The 18,983-nt window shown below is 41.3% G+C and overlaps 1 protein-coding gene across 7 annotated transcripts in view; it reads right to left on the reverse strand.

Annotated features, from left to right (window-relative positions):
• Plce1 (phospholipase C epsilon 1) overlaps positions 1-18,983 on the reverse strand; it is a 277,183-nt gene that overhangs the window by 43,814 nt on the left and 214,386 nt on the right. For 5 of the 7 annotated variants that reach the window (XM_087907931.1, XM_087907928.1, XM_087907930.1 and 2 more), the window contains 9 exons: positions 17,312-17,494; positions 16,113-16,230; positions 15,274-15,382; positions 12,387-12,509; positions 12,162-12,298; positions 9,655-9,893; positions 8,183-8,244; positions 7,935-8,100; positions 963-1,130 (listed from right to left, as the gene is read on the reverse strand). In XM_087907931.1, the coding sequence (XP_087764057.1) occupies positions 963-1,130; positions 7,935-8,100; positions 8,183-8,244; positions 9,655-9,893; positions 12,162-12,298; positions 12,387-12,509; positions 15,274-15,382; positions 16,113-16,230; positions 17,312-17,494 (1,305 nt within the window). The remainder of the gene's footprint in view (positions 1-962; positions 1,131-7,934; positions 8,101-8,182; positions 8,245-9,654; positions 9,894-12,161; positions 12,299-12,386; positions 12,510-15,273; positions 15,383-16,112; positions 16,231-17,311; positions 17,495-18,983) is intronic. The other 2 variants (XM_087907933.1, XM_087907935.1) reach the window with 1 other exon arrangement.

An 18,983-nucleotide genomic window follows, 5' to 3' on the forward strand; every position in this document is an offset into this window, starting at 1 on the left:
ATAAAGCCTGAGACACATTGAAAAACTGTATTTGTAGCAATATGGCATACACCATAACTTTTAATGATAAACATAAACCTCCACTAAAATACAGTGCAAGAACTTTATGAATGATAAATAGAAAATGAGTTGAAAAATGCATTTTAGCTACTATCCCATATAATGGTAATATTCCTTCCCAGCCCTGCTATAGCTCAGAGAAAAATGATGTTAGGTAGCTTAAGACCCTCTGAGGGAGGAGCAACTGCATAGCTAAACTAATAAGCTATGTAGAATATAAAATAATCCAATAAGGCCAATTGTCCAAGATAATCCATCTTCCCAGGTGGAACTGGTTCTTGTTACTTTCTAATGGTAATTACTTAGCATCTCCTGACATCAGGACATCTTCACGATAATTTCCTTTGTCAGCCAAGATAGCAGAATAAGTGGCCTTTAATTTCTCTAGGAAGAGAACGGTCTCTGTCTTTATTTATCATTATATCATGTGAAAATAAATAGCAACAATATTATTATGTACCAACATGAGGTAACCGTTATAAAAAGCTTAGCTACATAAGGATTTCATAATAGTTTTTTTTTTGTTTTGTTTGGTTTGGTTTTTGTTTTTTGAGACAGGGTTTCTTTATATAACAGTTCCAGTTGTCCTGGACCTAGTAAGAGACATTGTTTTTGTTATAGCATACAATATAATAAAGGCCAAGACACACACCATATCTTTTAATAAGTGTAGATTAGGCTGGTCACAAAGAGATCCACCTGTCTCTGCCTCCTGAGTGCTGGGATTAATGGTGTGTCCCACCACCACCCGGCTAGGAGTTCTTGATCAAATCCCAGAAAGAACAGACCTGTTCACACCCCCACACAGTACTGCAAACACTCTGAAGGTCTTTCAGATCTATTACTATTAAGTGATTAACTTAATGAAGATAATGTCCCTGAGATCTGACGGGAAGCATTACCTTGAAGGGGATCTTGGTTGTCAGTGTATGTCCATGATAAATAATGGGCATGCCGTCATCTCCATCCCAGCAGTCCAGCTCTATGCTCCTGCATCCTTGCAAGAGGACCTGTGTGACCAATGAAGGAATCCACCCCAGAGGATGAGCACCAGGAGATAAAGCTTCAAACTGAACCAAGCACACAGTTCACATCAGTCAGCATTTGCACTTATGGATAAAGAAGATGGATATTAAGTAGAAAACAGATAATTGGCATTTTTTGGTCAAAGATCATAATTAATACGGGCTCAGGGATGGGAGAGAACCAATTGATGTGGGAAAAGTGTTTACCAGAAATGAAGACTGTTGGAAGGTAAAGGGAGTGTTAGAACATGTTATCTCTCTTTTTTCTTTTTAAAAGTATCTTTTGTTCTTTGAAATGGAACATCTTAAAATTATAGGCCCCCCTTCTGTGTGTGTGTGTGTGTGTGTGTTCTCATACACGCAATCCTCCAGACTTGTACCTAGTGCTGCAACTGAACACCAGCTGCAGTCTTCCTTCCTCACTGCCCGCATCTCCTGTGGAGGTCACAGACCATCCCCTTCTAACCTCCATCCCCTCACTCTCCCACAAGTCCAGCAGGCACCCTCTGGTAAACCACAGGCCATGCACAGGCCTTCTCCTCTCACTCTGTTCCACCAGACTCAATCCCAGTCTCCTCCCTAGCAGCTGCAGCTTTCCCTCATCCCGGCCCACCTCTCCTATGGATCCCGTAAACCATCTTCTCCTAACCTTTCTTCCCCAACTTGTTGCTTTGTCCCAGACCCCAACTCCAGCAGGCACCTCCTGCTAACCCAAGGGCTGCTCTTCCCATGGCAACAAGTAGGCTTCAGGCAGAGCCACATCTCTCCTACAGTTCCTGAAATCCAATCAGCTCAGTCTCATCCCCAGCTCTGTAGCTGGAAACCTGCTGCAGTCTCCCTTTCCTGTGTTCCCATCCCCAAGGGATCAGAAGACCTTCTCCCTCCAGCCTTCCTTCCCCAACTCATCCCAGTTACCCCGCCTCCCATACCAGCAAGCATTCCCTGTGAACACACCAGTTGAACAGACCAGGAAAATAGGCAATCACATGCCTTAAAAACCCAGAGGAGAAACAGAAACCAAGGAACAAAACACCCACCGAATAAAGACAAACTCAGAAATCAGCACCTAGACCTACCAGCATCCCACACCCAGATTCTTAGATGCCAGCATAAAATCACAATCAGTAACAGTTGGGGTAATATGTCCCCACTATGGCCTAGCTATCCTGCCACAGCAGGCTCGGAATATTCCAATATTCAGAAGCTGAAGCACAAGAAAAAGATAAACAAATTTTGTGAAGATTATAGAGGTCCTTAAGAAGGAAATTAATGAATCCTTTAAAGAAAGCTAGGAAAACACAAAAACAATGTAAAAAGAAAAAAGTAAAACTGTTCAAGACCTGAAACTGGAAATAGAGTTGTTGTTTTTTTTTTTTTAAAAAAAAAACAACTCAAACTGAGGGAGTTCAGGAAATGAAAAATTTAGGATTTTGAACATGAAGTACAGAGGAAAGTTTCACCAAGATGACATCTCAGTGCTTAACACCTATGCCCCAAACACAAGGCCCCCAACCTTGTAAAATAAGCACTATTACAGCTCAAATCACACTGACTTTCAAACACTGTCAGTAGAGATTTCAATACCCACTCTAACCAATGGACAGGAAGCTAGACAAAAGCTAAACAGAGAAATACTGGAGCAAACATTTTATAAACCAAACAAACCTAATAAATATTTACAGATTATTCTACCCAAAACAAAAGAAGTACTTTCTTCTCAATACTTCATGGAACTTTCTCCAAAATGATCACATGTTTGAACACAAAGCAAGTCTCAACAGATACAAGAAAACTGAAAGAACTTCCTGTTTCCTATCAGACTGCCATAGATTAGCATTGGATATCAAAAACAGAAACAACAGAAAGTTTACAAACTCATGGCTATTGAACACCTCTCTACTCGATGAAAATGGATCAAGATAGAAATAAAGAAATTAAAGACTTTCTAGAATGTAATGAAAATGAATACCCAAACTTATGGGACACACAAAAGCAGCACTAAGAGGAAAGTTCATAGCATTAAGTACCTACATAAAGAAATTGGAGAGATCTTACACTAGCCACTTGGCAGCATACCTGAAAGCTCTAGAACAGAAAGAAGCAAGCTCACCCAAGAGGAGTAAACTGCAGGAAATACTTAAACTCAAGGCTGAAATCAATAGAAACAAAGAGAACAAACAAAGATTCAATGAAACAAAGAGTTTGTTCTTTGAGAAAATCAAGATAGAAAAACCCATATTCAAACTAACCAGAAGATGGAGAGAGAATATCCAGATTAAAAAAAAAATCAGAAGTAGTCATTAAAAGTCTTCCCCATCCCAGAAAAATCTAGGGCCAGACAGTTTTAGCACAGAATTCTACCAGACTTTCAAAGAATAGTTAGCAACATCCAATACCAACACTCCTGAAAATAGTCCACAAAATAGAAACAGAAGGGACATTGTCCATTTCATCTCATGAGGCCACAGTCACCCTGATACCCAAACCACATAAAAACTCAACAATGAAAAATAAATATAGATCATTGAGAATTTCCCTCATGAACATAGATGCAAAAATGCTCAATAATGTACTTGCAAATTGAACCCAAGAATGCATCAAAAAGATCAACCATCATGAGCAAGTAGACTTTATCCCCTGAGACGCACAGATATTTCAATATATGAAAACCAATAAATGCAATCTACCATATAAAAACAATGAAAGAAAAATCTACATGATCATCTCATTATATACAGTAAACGTCACTGATAAAATTCAACACTTCTTAATGATAAAAGTCCTAGAGAAGTTAGGGATACAAGGGACAGTTTACAGCAAACCTATAGCCAACATCAAGTAAAACAGAGCAATTCAAAACAATTTCACTAAAATAATGAACAAAACAAGGTTTTCCAGTCTCTCCATATCTATTCAGTATAGTACTTGAAGTTCTGGCTGGAGCATAAGACAAATGAAGAAGATCAAGGGACACAAGTTGCAAAGGAAGAATTCAAAGTATTGCTATTTGCAGGTGATATGATAGCCTACGTAAGTGACCCCAAAAATTCCACCAGGGAAGTCCTACAGCTGGTAACCATTTTCATCAAAGTGATTAGATGGGATACAAGATTAACCTAAAAAAATCAGTAGCCCTCCTATATATAAATTACAAATAGATTGAGAAAGAAGCCACAGAAATTACACCTTTGCAATAGCTTCAAATAATATAGAATATCTTGGGGGTAACTCTGACCACATAGGTGAAGGAACTGTATGATAAAAGACTTTCCTCAAGTCTTTGAAGAAAGAAATTGAGGAAGATGTCAAAAGACAGAAAGATCTTCTATACTCATGGATCGGTAGGATTAACATAATAAAAATGGCCATCCTACCAAAAGGATGGGAATTCAATGTACTTCCCATCAAAATTTCAACACAATTTTTTTTACAGACCTTGAAAGGACAATTATGAACTTCATATGGAAAAGCAAAAAACACGGGAGAGCTAAAACAATCCTGAATAATAAAAGAACTTCTGGAAGCATCACCATCCCTGATTCCAAGCTGTACCACAAAGCTATAGCAACAAAAACTGCATGTTGTCAATGGAGTTGAATCAAAGACCCAGACATAAATCCATACACCCATAGACACCTGATTTTTGATAAAGAATCCAGAAATATACCACAGAAAAAAGAAAGCATCTTCAACAAATGATGCTGGTCTACCTGGATGTTGGCATGTAGAAAAATGCAAATAGATCCATATTTATCAACCTGTACAGAACTCAAGTTCAAGTGAATCAAAGACCTCAATATAAAACCAGATACACTGAACCTGACAGAAGAGAAAGAAGGAATAGCCTTGAATGCATTGGCTCAAGAGACAACTTCCTGAACCAATACCAATAGCATAGAAAATAAGATCAATAATTAATAAATGGGACTCAATGAAATTGAAAAGTTTCTGTAAGGCAAAAGATATTGTCAATCAGACAAAGCAGCAGACTACTGAATGGGAAAAGATTTTTACTAACTCCACATTCAATAGAGGACTAATATCCAAAACATATAAATAACTCATGAAACTAGATACCAAAAAACTATAAATAACTCATGAAACTAGATACCAAAAAACTAATAACCTAATTAAAAATTGGAGTACAGATCAAAAGAGAGGATTCTTTTTTATTTTTTTATTGACTTTTATTGAGCTCTACATTTTTCTCTGCTCCTCTCCCTGCCTCTCCGCTCCCCTTCAACCCTCTCCTAAGGTCCCCGTGCTCCCAATACTCAGGAGAGCTTGTCTTTTTCTACTTCCCATGTAGATTAGATCCATGTATGTTTCTCTTAGGGTCCTCATTGTTGTCTAGGTTCTCTGGGATTGTGATCTGTAGTATTCTTTGCTTTATATTAAAAAAAAAACCACTTATGAGTGAGTACATGTGATAATTGTCTTTCTGGGTCTGGGTTACCTCACTCAAAATGATGTTTTCTAGCTCCATCCATTTGCCTGTAAATTTCAAGATGTCATTATTTTTCTGCTGTGTAATACTCCATTGTGTAAATGTACCACATTTTCCTTATCCATTCTTCAGTCAAGGGGACTTTAGGTTGTTTCCGGGTTCTGGCTATGACAAACAATGCTGCTATGAACATAATTGAGCATATGTCCTGTGGCATGGTTGAGCATCCTTTGGATATATACCCAAAAGTGGTATTGCTGGGTCTTGAGGAAGGTTATTTTCTAATATTCTGAGAAATTGCCACACTGACATCAAAAGGGGTTGTACCAGCTTGCACTCCCACCAGCAATGCAGGAGTGTTCCTTTTACCCTCTCCAGCATAAGTTGTCATCAGTACTTTTGATTAAAGAGAGGATTCTTAATAAAGGGATCTAAAACGGGTGAGAAACAAAGAAATGTTCAACTTAAAGAAATGTTCAGTGACTAAGATCCTTAGCCATCAAGGAAATACAAATCAAATCTACTTTGAGATTCCACCTTACACCTGTCAGAATGGCTGAGATCAATAACACAAGTGACAGTTCATTCTGACAAGGATATGGAGCCAGGGAAACACTCCTTCATTCTGGTGGGACTGCAAATTTGTACAGCCACTGTGGAAATCTATTTGGCAATTCCTCGGAAAGTTGGGAAGACTTAAGACCCACCCAACTATACTACACTTGAGCATATACCCAAAGGATGCTCCTTCCTACCACAAGAACACTTGCTCAACCATGTTTATTGCTGCTCTATTCATAGTAGCCAAAAACTGGAAACAACCTAGATGCCCCTCAACAGAAGAACGGAAAAAAAATTGAGGTACATTTACACGGACTTATTGTTTTCCTGTGAGGAGTGGATATACAGAACATGGATATACATGGATATAGATATAACACATCTGTATGTACATATAAAATATAGAGAGCATTTTAGATATGACGATATACACATATATATTATCCACAGAACAATGGATTTTAAACTTTACAATTTACCTTTACTTATTTACTTATTTGTGTGTGTGTGTGTGTGTGTGTGTGTGCACGCGCGCGTGCGCGCGCGCCCGCGCGCATGCACACATATGAACGTCATGGCATGTACGGAGGTCAGAGGACACTTGCAGGAGTTCTTTCCTTCCACCATGTGGATTCCAGGGTCTGAACTCTGTCATAAGGTTTGGTGGCAAGTGTCTTAGCTCACTGAACCACCTCACTGGTTCTACAAACATTTTTTTTGACTTTGGAGACCTTTGTGCAAATAAATGGCCAATGTGTGAAGCACACAGAAGACTGGCCAGTAGTCCACTTGCCAGGGTCCAGTGCCTTCTAGCTGTGGCTTTCTCATCTCAGTACAAGCAGCTGAGCGCCCTTGACAGAGTCCCGTACTGAAAACCACTACTCTAAGAGCACATTTTCATTTCATTATAAAGATTCCTTAGAATTCAGAGACTAAAACACACATTCTGTGCTAAACAAACTTTGGAGGAAAAACTAGTCTACCATGAATAATGGACTAATCTGGAGAACAAAGGAATCTCACTGCTGCTGGTTGGGGTTGTGCGAGTACAATATAATTACAGTTTCCAAACTTGTATCTACAAGCACAGAACCACACACTTCCATTCCCTGGACCTAACCTGGCTCTTTCCTGCTCTCTGGGAGGAGTTGAGAAAAGAGACTTTGGAAGAGGAAGCCGGGGCAGTGTAACAGAGACAGGCACGCAAATGACTGTGAGCTGGCTGGTCAGGTCAAAGGATGTGTTTTTCCCACTCCAGGGAGCCCACTGGTTCCCAGGATGTTCCCATGAATTTCAGCCTGCAGGAAAGTGCCTCCAGTCTGCAGCTTTTCCTTTAGTTGGTTGCCATAGGGATGGATTGATTGTCTAACAAATTGCAAAGCAAAACAAAACAAACAACATTTTGGGATTAACTCCGCAAGAAAGTTGCATTTCTACTATGCTTTCCCACTGCAATATATGGATTTATTTAGCATTTAGTGAAATGATTGGACAGCTTTCCCATGGGAAAATTTAATTTTAGTAGGAGTGGATCTGACTAAGATCTAAAAGCTGTGAGTCTCAAACAAATGCTTTCTTTTTCTTTGCCTACTATGAAGGGCAAGTCTAGACAGAGGGGAAAACAAACAAACAAACAAACAAAGAAACAAACAGCAGGAAGAAGCAAAGAAAAGAGCCACTGTGTGCATAGCCTGTTTCCCCACACGTGACAGCGCCCCAGATTTCACAGCGCAGATTCCAGGCTCTTCAAAGGAGTCTGGGGGCGAGTTTCTGTGGCTTGGGGGCTACATGATAAGAAAGCTTCATGACCGCCACACCCCATCAGCATCCTCTCTCCGTACCTGGCTGTAGAGCTCCACAGAGGACTCTCCCTTGAGCTGATGGCCTGTGAGGTAGGTGTTGTGTGAAGATTCAATGTAATAGTACGAGAGGGGGAGCCGCAGCTCTTGCTTGCTCTCCTGTGACTCGTCATTTCTCGAGGCGAAGTTGTCTTTGTCCATCAGAAACCTGGATGAAACACATTGTCTGAGGGCTGCGTAGGAGCAATCTGTGCTCTTAAATGATGTGCAAAGGGGATCTGAAGAGTTACCTTGCAAACCCTTCAAACGACATTAGGCCCTGATGACACATACTGATGCTAGGCTCGAATTTCTGCAAAGGATTAAAATAAAGGCATTTTTTTTTAGGTAAAGAAAACTAAGAAGGGGGAAATAACACCACATCATTTTTTTTTGAAAAAAAAAAAGGCTGTTCTGTTTTCATTAGGAAACGTCTAAACCAAATATTTGAACTAATTTAGTTATGTAGTGGTAAGATGTAGTTTTTAGTCCAAAAGAAAATATTTATTATATGTGAGTTTATTATACCAAGCATATTTATTTAAGAGAAAAAAAGGGAGCAAGAGAAAAGAATAAGGCTGATTTATTCGAAACCACTGTGCATTACTGAGGTAAAGATGAGAATAATAATGTCAGCTATGTACCAGCAGTGGGGGGGGAGAGGGGAGCTGATTCTTTTGGTGCACCCCTACCACACATGCACTCAACAGAGCCACAGTGGACTCTCAGTTTTAGCTTCTTTAGCGGTTAAATCTAAAGGCTACCCAGCTACTCCATGGATTCCCAACCAGGTGATGAACCTCATTCTGCTGTATGTGACCCTGCCACAGTAGAGTTTCACTCCCTATAGATGCCACCGGCTAAACCGCTACCTTCTCCTGCCTGGGCTACTGGGGCAGTTTCCACCGTTCACCAGCTCCATCCTCCATCAGCACAGTCTATTCCCAAACGGGCTCACAGTGACCTCTTGGAGCATAAATCATGCACCCTCCTGCTTAAAATTTCCCCAAGCTTCCCGTTTCACCCGGACAACCTCCATCCGTTCTGTGGTCTAAAAGTCCTAGGTGGGCTGATCTTTGGATACCTGCCTGAAATCGCATCTGCCAGTCCTGCCGGTCTCTGACTATATTAGATTATTTTTTGATGCTCTTCATAAGTCCCCAGTTCGCTCCTACCCCAGGGTTTGAACCGGCTGCTTATGTTTCTCTGAGAACCCTCTTCCCTCAGAACTTCAAACGACTTAGCTCACTCAGAGCTCAGCCCAAATGCCCATCTCCAGCTTAGCCTTCCTGTTATCCCTACCCTGCTCAATTTAAAAACTAAAAACAAACTTATTCTTGAAATTACATATTTGTTTATTGTTTACCCCACAGACCAGAATGTAAGACGCACAGAGGAGTGAGAATTTATCCAGTCCTGTATTCCCAGCTCTTGAACACAGATTGCAGAGTGGGAGCGAAAAACTATGTGTGAAGTGATAGACTGAAAATACGGACTGTTGCATGTGTTAGAACAGCAAGAAGGAATGGGGATACAAATTCCTTGTAATTGTCATTGAGTCAGAGATGCCCTAGGACCTATGTTAATTATATGATAAATAAGAATACCTATGGACCTGGCATTATTTGGACCCCAGATAAGAAGGCTTTGGGAAGAAGTGTAAACAGAAGAAAATGCTTAGCATCAAATGAGATCAGTCAGGGACATGCCGTACACATGGTACCTGGATGATGCTGAGAATTTCGTCGTACGTGCAGTGTTCTCCTTGGCAGTTCACCAGGAAGTCATTGAGCTGGAGTATGCCAACCCCGAATATGCCCAGGGACGTGCTCTCAATCCCAGTGCCGTTAGTCACGATGCTCGCGGCTGCAATGGCATCGGATATCTGCCTCTGGTTGTCAGAAAGCTGCTGTTTACTCTTAATGAACAGCCCCAAGTCTGAGACGTTTCTGGTCAGCAAATCTGAAACACAGCCACCCACAGCAATTGATATTACAGAGTCAATGCCCTGGTGAAGCTCTAATCTGTTAAAGTGCCAAAGTCAGTGTGTGTTGCTGGCTTCTCACAGTAGAGGGAAAACAAAAACGAATCAATGAATAAATAAAAGAACCCAGGGGCTGGAAAGATGCTCAGCTTGGAACTCACTATGTAGACCAGGCTGGCCTCAGACTCACAGAGATTCACCTGCTTCTGCCTCTTGAGTGCTGGGATTAAAGGTGTGCACTATGACATCTAGCCAAAATTCAGATTAAAAAAAAAAGATTTAAAACTATGTGCACATGTGTTTGTGGGCGGGTATGTACATGTGAGGGCAGGAGCCCTTGGATGCTAGCGTATCAGAGACCTTAGACCTAGAGTTACAGATTTTTAACCACATGACATGGGTACTGGATACTTAACTTGAGTTCTCTGGAAGGTCATCAATATTTTTAAACTCTGAGCCATCTCTCCAGTCCAGATTTCTTTGTTTTTGTTTTGAGAATAACTGCTTCTAAGCTTTTCTTTTGGTAGAGACCAAAGAAACATGTTCATAAAGTTTTTCTGTATTTTTAAGTTTGTAATTATGAACATCTGTATGTAGATTTGGCATCAATATCATTTTAAAATTTATTTTGATAATAGCAACTCTTGAATAATAAATATAATTAAACAAAAAGTAAAATTCATCTTGGTGAATGGTCAAAGAGTTGAATCCTATGTAAAGAGTATGTTTAATTCAACAAGAAGCCACCACTGCCATTTTACAGTATAACTGAAAGTGTTCTAAGCTTCTCATTGCTCCCCATTCAGAGAAACTTGGCAGGGCTGGTTAGCTCAATTTTAGTCATTTGAGAAGACAACGTGGCAACTTCTTAAAAAGCGATACAGAGGCTTACCACAGACTCTAACACTCCTGGGTACTTAGCCAAAAGATTATAAAACATACCTCCATATAAAATTATGCGTACAAATGTTGATAACAGCATATCTACACGATGGAATATTATTCAATTTAAAAACAAATTAGCCACTGATTTGAAAAAAGAAAGAGCAATGTAAATGCACATTGCCCAGTGGGAAAAAAAGTCATCCTAAAAAGATCACATACTGTTGGATTCCAGGGGTATGATATATCCTGGAAAAAGCACAGTTATGGAATATTAGGAAAACTGGTGACAACCAGGGGCTTACAGGGGAGGAGGAGAAGCTGAAGGGGTGGGACAGAGATTGTCAGGGCGCAAAGTTGTTCTGCCTAATACTGCTGTGTGTACACGTCACAGTCTATAGAACCCACGGAGCGTACAACTCTAAAGAAAGCCACGGACTCCAGCCACAGTATGGAGTGATAGTGACTGGATTGTAACGACTACACTTTACTAGTGCAGGGCATCACAAACAGGGAAAGTTTGTGTGCTCAGATATCCACACGGGTGTGCAGGGGGCCAGTGTAAGGGAAGGCCATGATTTCTTCCTATTTTCCACACACCTACAAGGGGTCTATATGATAAAAAGTAAGGATTTAAAAGACATTATTACTTGGTTAGTCCATAGGTATGCATGTTTTGCAAGCTCTACAATAGTTAATAAGGACAATATAAGTTTATAAGTAATTATGAAGTAAGTACACGAAAAAGGGTAGTGTGTGTGTATGAGTGTGTATAAGCACACACATGTGTGTGCACTCTTTAGTGGTTGTAGTTCTGTCAAGAATTTAGGAGGAAAATGATAGGCTTAAAAATTCATGGGTGACTAAATGGTAAAAGTAGGAAAAAGGGGGGGATTTTGGTTTACAAAGAAGGAAAAACATCCTTGATGTTCAGACAGGAGTACTATGCTGAGGTGACCAAAGACTCCCCTTGACAAAGGACAGACAGTCACTGCTTGAGCCTGCACTTACTTATGGGTAGCATAGATACTGGTGTTTCTCAGTCAAGACCCAGTTCAAACCTTGTAGACATTTGAAAATGGTTGGGAAAGGGAGCAAGGTTGTCAGAATGACCAGAAAGATGGCATCCTTAGTTAAACACCCGTTTCAACTAAGTGCCAAAAGAAAGTGACAATGGATTTCTTACTGAAGTTCCTGCCTACCCCTCACTGTCAAATGACCTTGGGAACAATTCTCAGTGTTTCAAAGAGCTCCAGGTAACAGTAAACCGTGAGTAACAGGCTGAAGGTGTGTGTGACTGGATTTCCCACCTTGGTTTTTGGAGAGAAAGCTCCCAAGGGGAAATCCTAAATTGTTAAACCAACCTAGGTCAGGCTGAAGGTCACTGGGGTTTTCTTCAATGGTCAGGTTGGTGTACAGGGGGGCTGACTCAGAGGCAGACCGATTGCAGGGCACAGAGTAGATGTCAAAAATGTCCTTCAGGTCCTTGCGGCTCCTTACGCTGAAGGGAGAAGAGAGAACATCTCCCATTTAGAGTTGTCATCCTGATGTGGGCCCGAGAAAGAGTAAGAAGGAAGCCCGCATCCTACCTGAATGATTTGAACAGCTCGACGAATTCAATGAAGCTCATGTTACTGTCTGAAACCATAAAGCTCTGGAAACCCTTCATCCCTCCTTTGATCCGCCCATGCCAGCTGCTGCTGCTCCAGGCACTGCAGAGAAACATGGCTGTCACTGGTAAATGCACACCCCGAGTCATTCTGCCTCCACAGTCTCTGATGGCAATCTGAACAAGAAGGGAAATGATACTATATCCCAGACTCTTTTTATTTCCCTTAATCAACATCATCTCACAGGTAATAAAGATGTACCGGTAACGGTGTTCCTCATTTACTCAGTTGGGACAAAACACTGGGGCTAATATTCCTTCACCAACAAAACAGCTCTTTAGAAGCACAAATTGATAAATCAGGGGGAATCTCCTACATTCAGTGTGTCTTGGAAAAAGTTATGTAAAAAAAAAAAAAAAAGGGATCTCCAAATTCCTCATTCGTAATCTGCGGGAAATGGTTCACGTTCTCCTCTGTATTCTAAACTATGGAAACACATCCAGGAGGCAAGTTTGAAATGCGCCAGTGTCTTTCTTTTTCCTTTTTTAACCAGTTCTTCAATGAAAACAGGGAAAAGCTTTTAATATTAATGGAAAATGTGAGTCAGAAAAATATTAAGAATGGAAAGACGCCAACCCCGCCTTGGAGCCCATCTGCACCTTCCAAGGCTGTATCCATTCACCATAAAAATATCATCGCTCTCAGGCAAATATGCAGTCTGGCCATTTTACTACACTTTTTATTTTCTGTGTGGATTACTCAAAGTAGTAGAAGAAATGTTTTGATGACGGTTTTAAGTCAAATCAATTAATGTACTATTTCTTTCTCTTTTTTCTTTTTTGTGAGGAAGGCTTAGATTTGGAGGGGTAAAGGGGATATTTTAAGTGTTAATTTGTAAAAAAAAATACAAAGAGCACAGAGCAGTCAGTCTACTTTCAATTCTGCTCCCAGTGTTCATGCACTGAAAATATTGAGAGTTAAGATCTGACGGTCACCTCTCTGGGTGGGAGAGCAGCACAAACGGAAGGATTTCCAGCTCGGTGCGGGCAGCTTAGGGTACAAGTTCAGGAAGACGTGAATAGTTCTTTATCATTGAAACACACTGCAATTAATTGTACGAGTGTTTCCTGTCTTCCTCTTTTCCAGTTCCATTGTCAGCTGTGGGACTGCCTCTCTGTCTCAAGGGGCTCAGTCTCTCTCAGTCCTTTAACACAATTTAGGCTGGTGTTACTTCTTTCTTTCTCCCTTCCTTCCTTTCTTCCTTCCTTCCTTCCTTCCTTCCTTCCTTCCTTCCTTTCTTCCTTCTTTCCTTCCTTCCTTCCTTTCCTTCCTCCCTCCTTCCTTCCTTCCATCCTAAAATTGTAAGTAGGGACTGGCCCTGCACCCTGGGGCTAAGCCTTTGACTTTAGACTTGGTATGTTAGCTAGTTTCTCCTCCAAGGACTTCCTTTTATCACTCTTCTCTGCCTTTCTCTGCTCACAAGCGACTTAAATAAAAGGCAAATACACTATTTTATATATTTTATGTATCCAGGTTCCAGCATGGGCTGAAAGTATAAAGGATCCCAACTATTTTCAGTTTTACTATAAATCTGAATTTATAGAACAGTTTTAAGAGCAATAAAGAGGGCCATCCAGCCTTTGGCCCATCTTTACTAACTGTGGGATTAAAGGCACAAAGGCTAAAGTTAAAGATTGTCACTCAGAGTGTGAGGGAATTCGTCCCTTTAGAAGAGAATTTACCATGGTGTTCTTACCAATAGCATGACTCATGAGATCAATTACATAGGACATGTCTGTATCTATGCACATGTGCATAGTGTGTGTTGAAACGAATGTTTTCCAAAGCCAATGTCTGCCTGCTGAGACTTTGTGGCACAGTCAACAGGACCTGCTTTCCATTGTTTCTGCCTGGATCTTCCACATTTCTTTAGCTGCTGTGTATGGAGTGGTGTTTCGGCTCCCTTCGTCCCTTTTCATCTTATTATTCCTTCTGTTTCTAAGACGTAGATTTTGTTTGTTTGTTTTTGAGACAGGGTCTCACGATGCAGCTCGGGCAGGCCTGGTACTAGCTAAGTAGGCCAGCCCAGCCTCCAATTCACAGAGGTCATTCTACCTCTCAACTGCTAAGATTAAAGACAAGTGCTGTCATGATCAGCATAGGCAGAGGTTTTTAAAAGTCTCTGGTCCTTACATCATCATTTGCAACAACCCCAGCTTTGGGTTTAGGTAAAGATATCTAGTCTGTTGCAATACTTGCATTTATTTCTCCAGGCAAGCATAACTTCTACCACAAGTCAAAAAGTGTGACTTGTATTTCACTATCAGCAAGGTGCGGCAGTGCACACTCATTTCATTTTTCCCTTGAATGGGAAACCTGATAGAATGTGTTCCAGTGACACACATGTTCTCTAGCTACCGTGTTCGGCTCAGGAGCCTTTAGCCACCTGTGGTGCAATTAAGATGTGACCCAGGAACCGATTGTCCAATTTAATTTAATTTTGAATAATTGAAGCTTGATGTTAAAGGACTCCAGGCGATCAGTGGCTAGTCAACTAGATGGAGCTGATTGAGAGAACCACTGCTTGGCCTTTTACTACTTCCTCTGACCTCGGAAGAACATCCTCTGACCTCGGAAGAACTGCTCTCTCCAATAACAAGAAGGGATTATAGCAGTATGAGAAACCATGATGACAGAATCAGGAAAATCAGAATCATTTTCAATTAGGGCTTTTTCAGTTTAACTATGAGCTAGAACTAGAGATGGGCACAGCTGGGGCAACGTGGGGATTCCCTGCTTCGTCATGGTAAGGCCCCACCTGGATGGACTCTTGTTTGAAGAAGACAGCACGGGGGAGGAGACTGGCCTGATGGGAGATGACATCCCGGGAGTCAAGTTGGGGGACCCAGCCGTGGTCAAAGAGTGAGCTCTTCTGGAATGCAGGGGGTTGGGAGGGTTAGTGATGACATTGGCTTCTGCAGGGATGAAAGAAAAAAAAAAAAAGAGGTGACAACTTAGCACCTACTTTCCCTTAAAAGCCAGCAAAACAATCCACACAACTGATTTTTATGTAGGAAACATCCAAATACTTTGATGGATGGGCCAATCTGGAGGGTTCTCAGCTGGCTACAAGTTAACCTGGGAGCTTAGAAAAGTGCACAGATGCCCAAGGCCTCGGCAAAGAATATAGAAATGACAGGATCATGGGCGTGGTTGTGACATCCAGGCATATTCTTAAAAGCTCTAACACCCAGCCAGTTGTGCCCTGTATAGTTAATATTATCTACCAGTAATGGCAAGTTAAGGAGGATTTTCCTCCAAGTAGAGTGTGCTTGTAGAAATGCCTCTCAGGTTTCACTCTCATCAAGACAAATAATTCTCAGGATGAAGGATTCCCAGCAGGGGCTCAAGAGATGGCTCAGAAATTAAGAGCACTTGCTGGTCTTACAGGGGACTCAAGTTCCATTTCTAGCACCACATCAGGCATTTCATGACGGCCTGTAACTCCAGCTCCAGGGGATCTGATGCCTTCTTCTGGCCTCTGGAGAGGTCGTGTGTGCACACACAAAATGTTTTTAAAGAGATGTAAAAAAAGGAATTCCCATAATATCAAATTGAAATCACAGAAAAAAGCTAAATCTGTGGGTTTTTCTTTTCCCCATAAAAATAAAACAAAAAAGTTCAGATGTGAGCACAGTGCATTACCCAACTCTTCTTGCTCGTTCACGTCCTGGGGGTCAGAACCGCTCCGGCTTCGACACTCCCTGTACATCTTGGCCTTGCGGGTCGCCATCTCGTCGTCAGTTGCCTCTCCACTCTCCCCCTGGGAACAGAAATCTTACCATGACTGTTGGACTATATTGCTCTCCCCCAAGGCTTTGTACAGTTCAGGTGGGTTTCTGTTTTCTGATCTAGGTCCTTCAATCTTGTCTCACCTGGTGAGACCAGTAAAGAGCTACGTAAAGGCTGCCCAGGTGACCTCAAGGCATTTTATCCATTGTGCTATTAAGTGTGAAGCAGTGTATCCCCCCCCCCAGGAAATGAGGCTAAAAAAAGAACCCATACTCCAGGAATCTCTGGGGACAGACACAATAAGAAGCAATGAAGTTCTATGAACCTTCCATGAACAAAGCACAGGACTGTTTTAGATAGCTATGAAAGAAATACATTACGTCATAATGAAAATATAGCCAACAATATACAGTGCTACTATGTTTTTAACATTGTGGATCGTCATAATGTGATCTTTCTGCTTTTATTGGGGGGCAATTTTATTTGGAGACAAATGTCTTACTCTGTAGCCTGAACTTACTGCAATCCTCCTGCCCCAGCCTCTGCTACGTTGGGATTACATGAGTGAGCCGCCATGCTTGCTCCTGTTTTCTCTCCAGTCCCTCGTTACCCACCACAGAAACGGTGCTCTAGCCTTTAACACACACTTCTGTATGTGAGAGGAATAAGCAAAGCCTTTTAACCTCTCTGCTGGTTCCCCTGTGGCTGATGCTTTCCTTTGTGATGTGTTTGGAAACCTCCCGGACACATTTCAAGACCCACTATGTGCCAGCCACTCTGAGGTCCTTCCTTCCTGCCTGCCTCTCCCCTGTGGTTTTCACTTCTCTACTGATACAGCTCTTTGCAGGTGACTTAACAATGACTCCCATTTGCCACACACTGTGTTTGAGCCAATGCAGACTTTTAAGGACCTTGGTTTTTCCTTGGTGTCTTCTCCTTGCCTGATTTCTGACACTGACCCTGGCACCTGAGAGGTACATTGGCAAGTTCTTGTAACCATTGTTTCATAATTTATCTTGTCCACAACTCAAATAACCTCACGTGGCTTATGGCAGTGCAGACCATGGTAGTCTTAGAAGGCCAGGTACGGTTAATAAACAAATTTACTCTACCCTCATGAGCATCTTCTTCTTTTTCTTGGTGGTGCTTATGCCCAGGGTGTTGTTTCTCTGCATGGTGGGCTTCTCAGCATTCTTTGCTGACATCCCAGGGCTGGGGTTTCTAGCATTCCATCGTCTACCACCAAACAACTCCACAGCATGAGCCAAGGTTGGGCCTTCATACCGACCATCCTCCTACAAAGAACCATATGCTGAACACATAAGCGAGCAGCAACAGGTAGTAAATATTAATGGTCCCAGTCGATTCCCAGAGGTGAATAAGCTCAGGCATTTACAGAAAGAAGCATGATCTGGTCACCCATGTGTGGCTCTGTTTGAATTCTGGGGACTTCCTGTTGGTGGGTTGATTGTTTCCCCGGTTGTCCTGATCACATCCCAGGTCAATGACGTACTTTAGCCCAAAAGCTGGAGGAAAACAAAGAACCAAACCAAACAATTCCCAACCTAGTCTCTGAGGTTATTTGGGAACTAGTACTGTGGGAAAATTCATTAAGACTTCACATTAGGGGCGGGTGGCAGAGTTCAGATGGTAGAGTGCTTGCCTAGAATGCACTTCAGAAATCTTTAAGACTCTGCAAAGTATAATTCTTAGGAAATTGTCTAGCATCTATGAGGCTCTGGGTCAATCTTTAGTACTCCTCTCAAATTTATTTCCATTTACTATTTCCTGTAACCTTTATTTTTATTTTATCTATCTATCTATCTATCTATCTATCTATCTATCTATCTATCTATCTTTCTACCTACCTACCTACCTTCCTACTTATATATCTATTTTTATGTGTGTGAACTATAACCTTTTAAAGGCAACTATCCTTTACACTTCCATGGAAGTATTTGTAAATATATTTAAAAATGATTTTTTGATAGGGGAGTTCAGTCAATCACATTCTGTTTTTGGGGCGTGCTGCCCTCAGGCTAAAGCTTGCCTATAAACCTAGCAAGCACGCTCCACTAGCTCTCTCTTTCGCCTGGCTCCTGCGCCTGGACAGATCATTTGAATTCTGGTGTAAGCTGTTGTAAGTCTTACTTCTGTTTATTACAGCTCTATATTTTGTATTAAGATAGTCTGGGGATTTTTCATTACCAATCGCCCTGCGGCATCAATTTTTGTGTGTGTGTTTGTGCATGTGTGTGCCATTGACCCACAGGCCAGAAGAGAATGTCAGTTCCCCTGGATCTGGTATTGCAGGCAGCTGTGAGTCTCCTATTGTGGATTATAGGTTCTGAACTTGGCCCCACTGCAAGAGCAGTGAGTGCTCTAAACACTGGATGATCTTTCCTGCCCTGTAAAGAGATTTTGACTCACTGTAAATACTATGCAGATAATAAAGAAGATTTTTGCGTATATTTGTTTCTTTACCCTAATGATTAATGGTTTTCTGCTTTTATAACTTACTCTACAAACTCCACCTTGGACATCCTGTTATGGTCTCAGGGTGTGGAATAATAAATACTTGATGCAGAAATCTTTAGGTGACCACCTGTAATGTGACTTACATCTGTGACCTTTATATCTATTTCTTTCTTCTGTAACTTCTACTTTATCAATTTCCAGTTGATACTGATGGATCTGTCAATCAAAGTGGAATATGCTCTCTTAACCAGTGATTGATGCATGAGGCAAATAAATCAATCAGAATCTTCCTCCCTGAAGTTTTTT

Source organism: Myodes glareolus, chromosome 7 (assembly GCF_982192425.1).
Source record: "Myodes glareolus chromosome 7, mMyoGla1.1, whole genome shotgun sequence".
NCBI classification, from domain to species: domain Eukaryota; kingdom Metazoa; phylum Chordata; class Mammalia; order Rodentia; family Cricetidae; genus Myodes; species Myodes glareolus.